At 48.5% G+C, this 4,723-nt stretch overlaps 2 protein-coding genes across 2 annotated transcripts; one reads left to right on the top strand and one right to left on the bottom strand.

Moving 5' to 3' along the window:
- Positions 1–306: 306 nt before the first annotated feature.
- Positions 307–1,267, bottom strand: LOC117581622. The gene has a single exon (XM_034268985.1). It carries the CDS (start codon positions 1,144–1,146, stop codon positions 439–441), a length of 708 nt encoding a protein of 235 aa, XP_034124876.1. The 5' UTR covers positions 1,147–1,267; the 3' UTR covers positions 307–438.
- A 413-nt stretch (positions 1,268–1,680) lies between these two features.
- On the top strand, positions 1,681–4,359 carry LOC117581619. The gene is made up of 2 exons (XM_034268982.1): positions 1,681–3,183; positions 3,255–4,359. The coding sequence occupies exons 1-2, from the start codon at positions 2,078–2,080 to the stop codon at positions 3,550–3,552; spliced, it is 1,404 nt and encodes a 467-aa protein (XP_034124873.1). The 5' UTR covers positions 1,681–2,077; the 3' UTR covers positions 3,553–4,359.
- The last annotated feature ends 364 nt before the right edge of the window (positions 4,360–4,723 follow it).

The raw sequence follows: 4,723 nt of genomic DNA, 5'->3' as shown, positions 1-4,723 counted from the left end.
GGAGGAACTCGGATATCGTTCGGTTCGGTCTCCCTTTGGGGCAACACTTTAATTGATGTAATTCCCCGAATCTACTCTATAGATTACGTTCAATATTGTTGGAATATATTTTGGACCATTTTTGATTTCATTTTCTTATAGTTCGCACTCTCCCGCAATTCATTTTTAAACGACTTTTGTGGCACTGCATCAAGGCCTTTAGCCAAGTCCAGCCACAGTGGGGGTTCCTTGCATCAGCTGTTGGATGGTACCCAATGTCCCTTAAAGCGACAGTTCGGGGCAGGAGTGCTAAAAGAGCGCAGGAAGTTGGAAAAATGCAAATCATTTGATGATTTATTTTCAACTATACACAAAAACACAAACAAATCCCAATCAATGGGAAACCTTAAGCGTAGAACCTGGAGCCATATCCATATCCAAGGGCAGAAGCAGCGGCCTTCAGCTGGCATCCAGCTGCTCCTGTATGGCATTGATGGCAAAGATGACGGAGAAGCACATGCCCACGGTGCCGACCTCCAGTTGGGTTATGTTGAACTGCAGCGGCAGGCGCCACAGCACAAAGTGGTTCATGAGCACGAGGAGAGCGAGGCCGAGCGACCACCAGAACTCATCGACAATGGCAATGTGCCACAGGCAGTAGATGTTCCAGACGACGCACAGGCCCAGATTGGCGGCATCCAGCTGAACGATCTTCGCACCGAGGGCGCTACGGCCGCCCAGGCACTGGTTGCCGATGGCCAGTGTCAGCGTGGTGGACCACAGCATCAGGGAGATCCACTGCCAGTCGGCGCCGGCAATCGTGCCCAGCTGGAGCTGCCTGTTCAGCTGCTGCAGCTCCCCAATGATGAGCGTGATGAAGAGCACCGAGGCGTAGCGGCGCGACTTGTCGCAGATGAGACGCTGCACTGCGCCCGGATTGGGGTGTGTGTGCCGCAGCAGGCACAGCAGGCTGTGGCCAAAGAATATGCCAAAGGCTGCCTGCGCATAGCGGCCAATGCTGTGCTTCAGTCCCAGTCCCGAACTGATGGCCAACACGAAGTGTATCAGGCAGAGGGACAGCTTCGAGGAGCCGCCAATGCCCGAGCCGGCACCGTGTCCGTATCCTGAACCAGCTGCTGTCGTCTTATTATTACTTTGGGCCGCCATCGGGGAAGTCAAGGTTTTCAGGCCTAACCAGAAGTCTGGGTGTGCGGTGGCTGGTTCTTCCCGGGCGGTCCGGTCGGCTGGATAATTGTTAAATATATTTGTATTTATATATTGATATATATCGATATACACAATAGATACAGTGGCGAAGACAAGTAGTTGCACACCAAGGCCTCAAATCAGTATGATTTGACGAGCATTCACCGTGTAGTTACCATGTAAGAAAGGTAATTTTTGTCGAGTTTTTTTTTCATAAAAAGGTATCAGGAGTTTAAGGTATTTATAAACATTCCAATAAGGAAGAGGGTTTAATTTTGACCAATCTTGTAGAAAATTAAACCATCAATCGGATACAATTACATGCTGAGTGCTGAGAGTCCCAAATAGCTTGTCATATTTAATCGAATATCAAAGTTAAGAAATATGATTTTCAACGGAATATACACTGTATATTTTGAAAATGAGAAGGAATATGTCGGTATATTTGGCAGGGTAAGACAGTATATTGTATCGAAAAACTCCGCGGTCCCACTGAATGAAGCCCAAACAATCGGTGTTGTTAACGAAATTTGGTGTGGATAAATGGCAACGCAAATGCGTAAAAAGTCGCCGTTGAGCCCTCTAATCGCGAAGAACCTGGTGGCCAAACACCACCGCGGCAGTTAATATCCGGGAAGCAGGCAGCAACGGGTCCAGGTCCAGCAAAGGCAGGCATTCGGCAGTGCAACTTCGCAGCCAGCGCGCTTCGGGCCTGAGAGCCAAAAACTCCAATTGGAGCGATCTCATCCAATCCAATCCGATCCGATTGCCCACCCGATTAGAGGTACCGTTACGTGAACCGGGCGCTGCAGTGAGCACACACAGAGAGGGAAACGCGAGCAGATTATTTCGTTGCCTGCCAGATGACGGCAGTCGAACGTGCGCGGACGCCATGAACGCCAAGAAACGTCAACGCCTGGACCTGGGGCTGGATCTCGCAGGCACAGCTGCATCGGCCACACCGACCACAACATCGGCCACTGTGATGGGTGCTGGGGGTGCCGCTGGCAGCGACCTGTCCGATGCTTTGTTGGCCAGTTCGTTTGGCAACGGCCAGAGCCTGTTCCTCACCAGTAGCGGCAATGGCAGTGGCGGCGCCCAGATCCTCCTAACCATCTGCGGTGACGAGAACTCGGATGAGTCGCAGGAGTACTACGCCATCAAGCAGGAGCCCGACATGGACTTGAACTCGCTGCTGCCAAGCAATCTGCAGCTGCCCACGGGCTGTGAGATATATCTGGTGAAGGACACCACCATCAGTGCGCCCATCCAGCTGGGTGGACACCACCACACCCACACCCACACGCAGACCCAGACGCAGACACAGAGCCACATTCAAGGGCAGAGCATTCCAGCAAAGGCAACCATCAAGCTGGAGCCGGACGCGATGAGCGATCGCTGTGGTCTGACTGTAAATAAACTCTGCACCTCATCCACGAACATACTGTACGTGAGCAACGGCGGGCATCCCTCCAAAAGTGTCATCTCCTCCACTGCGACGCCAGAGACAAAAGCAGCACCAACTCAGAAGTCCAATGCGGCCGCAACGATAGCCAAAGTGGCTGCAACAGCAGCCTCATCGACGAGCACAATGCGAGCTCTGAAACTGGTGGAGGAGCATGTGGGCGCAGGAGGAGTCGAAGGAGCAGCCACCGCCAAGCTGGATGCGTACAAGAAACGCGACGACAAGCGTCGCGCCACACACAATGAGGTGGAGCGTCGACGCCGCGACAAAATCAATTGCTGGATCTTCAAGCTGAAGGAGATGCTGCCCACCGAGGGCAGCCGCTACCGGCCAGCGCACTCAAACGGCAATGGCAATGGGCTAATGGAGTCGGTGAGCATCAGTCTCAGTTCGAGCACCAGCGAGGCCAGCACCAGTCCCGGCCTCAGAGTAAACCAAAGCGCCAATGGTCGAACGCCGCCCAACGACTCCAAGTCGCAGATACTGATCAAGGCCTGTGAGTACATCAAGAGCATGCAGGGCGAAATTGACAAGTGAGTAGAGAGAGAGAGAGAGAGGCGGCGAGCAGAATGAAGGGAGAGTGCATCAAATATTTTTGTTGTAGCTTACGCGAGGGCCTGCGTGAGGCGGACAAGCTGCGTGTGACCAATAAGACGCTGCGGGATGAGCTAAACAGCTTGAAGCGACAACAGGAGCTGCAGGAACGCTTCCACAGCCGTGGCGGTGGATCGTTTAATGTGACGCTAAATTCGTTGAATAGCTCCGCTACCAGTGACCTCTTCGATGGCATAGACGGTGGCCCACACCAGATGGGACTGGGCATGGGCATGGGCATGGGCATGAGCATGGGCATGAGCGCTTTTGGCAAGCGCGGCCTCATGATAGCCGACTACGATGAGTAGTTTGTGGATAGGGGTCCGACATCGTGCAACAGAGCATCCTCCAAAGAAACAATAAACAATTGGAAAGACAAGTGATTTTTCTTGTTAAATATTGCAGATTCAACTCTATATTATAGATAACAAATAATGTTTAATGTTTGAAGGATTCTCACTCATTTGCACATACAACTTTTGGTTCTGTTGTTGCCATAAATGCAGCCTTTAGCCACCTAAGCAAACACCTTTTCCATTTATACCCCCCTTCATCATACTATATGTATATCCTATATAATGTTATCCTATGCCTAAACTACCAACTTAACTACCTTTTTGACTAGAGCCATACCACACCATACCATACCATACCTTGTCTCATACAACAAAATGCATAGATCTATTTGTAAGGCCATACACCGTGATGGAATATATACTGTTACATTTTGTGTGCTCGTGTTTATTCGATTTTAATACCGTAACGTACACTGTTTCTCGCACTAATTACCTACAGAAAACCCAAGCAAAATACTACCAGATTTATATATATACAAATAGAATATACCTATATACCATCTTGTTAATGATATATATTATATATATATACATGCACATGTATGTACGTGCCACCCACGCCCCATTTGTACATATAAATTTGTGCTGCAAACTCAAAGATAAAAGGGAGCGACAGAGTGTGCTCTGCTCTGATTGATGCTGTTACCGGGTGCTCGCGCGGGGGGGGGGAGTACCGTGAGTGTATTGTTGATAGTGTATGGAAACCCATATAATAATAATAATAATATTAATATTAATATCATATTATAGTTGAACAAATAAACACAGAAATTGTTGTGAATGTTATATCATTGTTTTCGATATACGAGTATGATGTTTCCGAAAGTATACACCATAAAGGAAATGGGCGATTTATATATTTCATAAGTTGTTTAAGCATTAATTAAATATATATATATATATATTATATATAACACACACACACACAAACATTCACATATGATAATTTTTAATATTTAAATGGAATATGACAGAATGCCAAACACAAACACAAACACACAACAAAACCTACGTACATCTGAGCTGCATTGTGTGCGCCCGTGGGAACTCTACCAAAACAAAGACAAATCTAGCGAAGCAGCAAAAGACGATAAGCAGCGGACAGACTAACGGACAGCATGGA

Source organism: Drosophila guanche, unplaced genomic scaffold, assembly GCF_900245975.1.
Source record: "Drosophila guanche unplaced genomic scaffold, DGUA_6, whole genome shotgun sequence".
NCBI classification, from domain to species: domain Eukaryota; kingdom Metazoa; phylum Arthropoda; class Insecta; order Diptera; family Drosophilidae; genus Drosophila; species Drosophila guanche.
The sequence above is the reverse complement of the archived record's forward strand: the minus strand, read 5'-3'. Positions and strand labels throughout refer to the sequence as shown.

Excerpts from the sequence above, each read along its gene's own strand:
- LOC117581622 (XM_034268985.1), bottom strand. The coding sequence starts at position 1,146 with ATGGCGGCCCAAAGTAATAATAAGACGACAGCAGCTGGTTCAGGATAC.
- LOC117581619 (XM_034268982.1), top strand. The coding sequence starts at position 2,078 with ATGAACGCCAAGAAACGTCAACGCCTGGACCTGGGGCTGGATCTCGCA. Across the intron at positions 3,184-3,254 it reads ATGCAGGGCGAAATTGACAA|CTTACGCGAGGGCCTGCGTG; the intron begins GTGAGTAGAGAG and ends TTTTTGTTGTAG.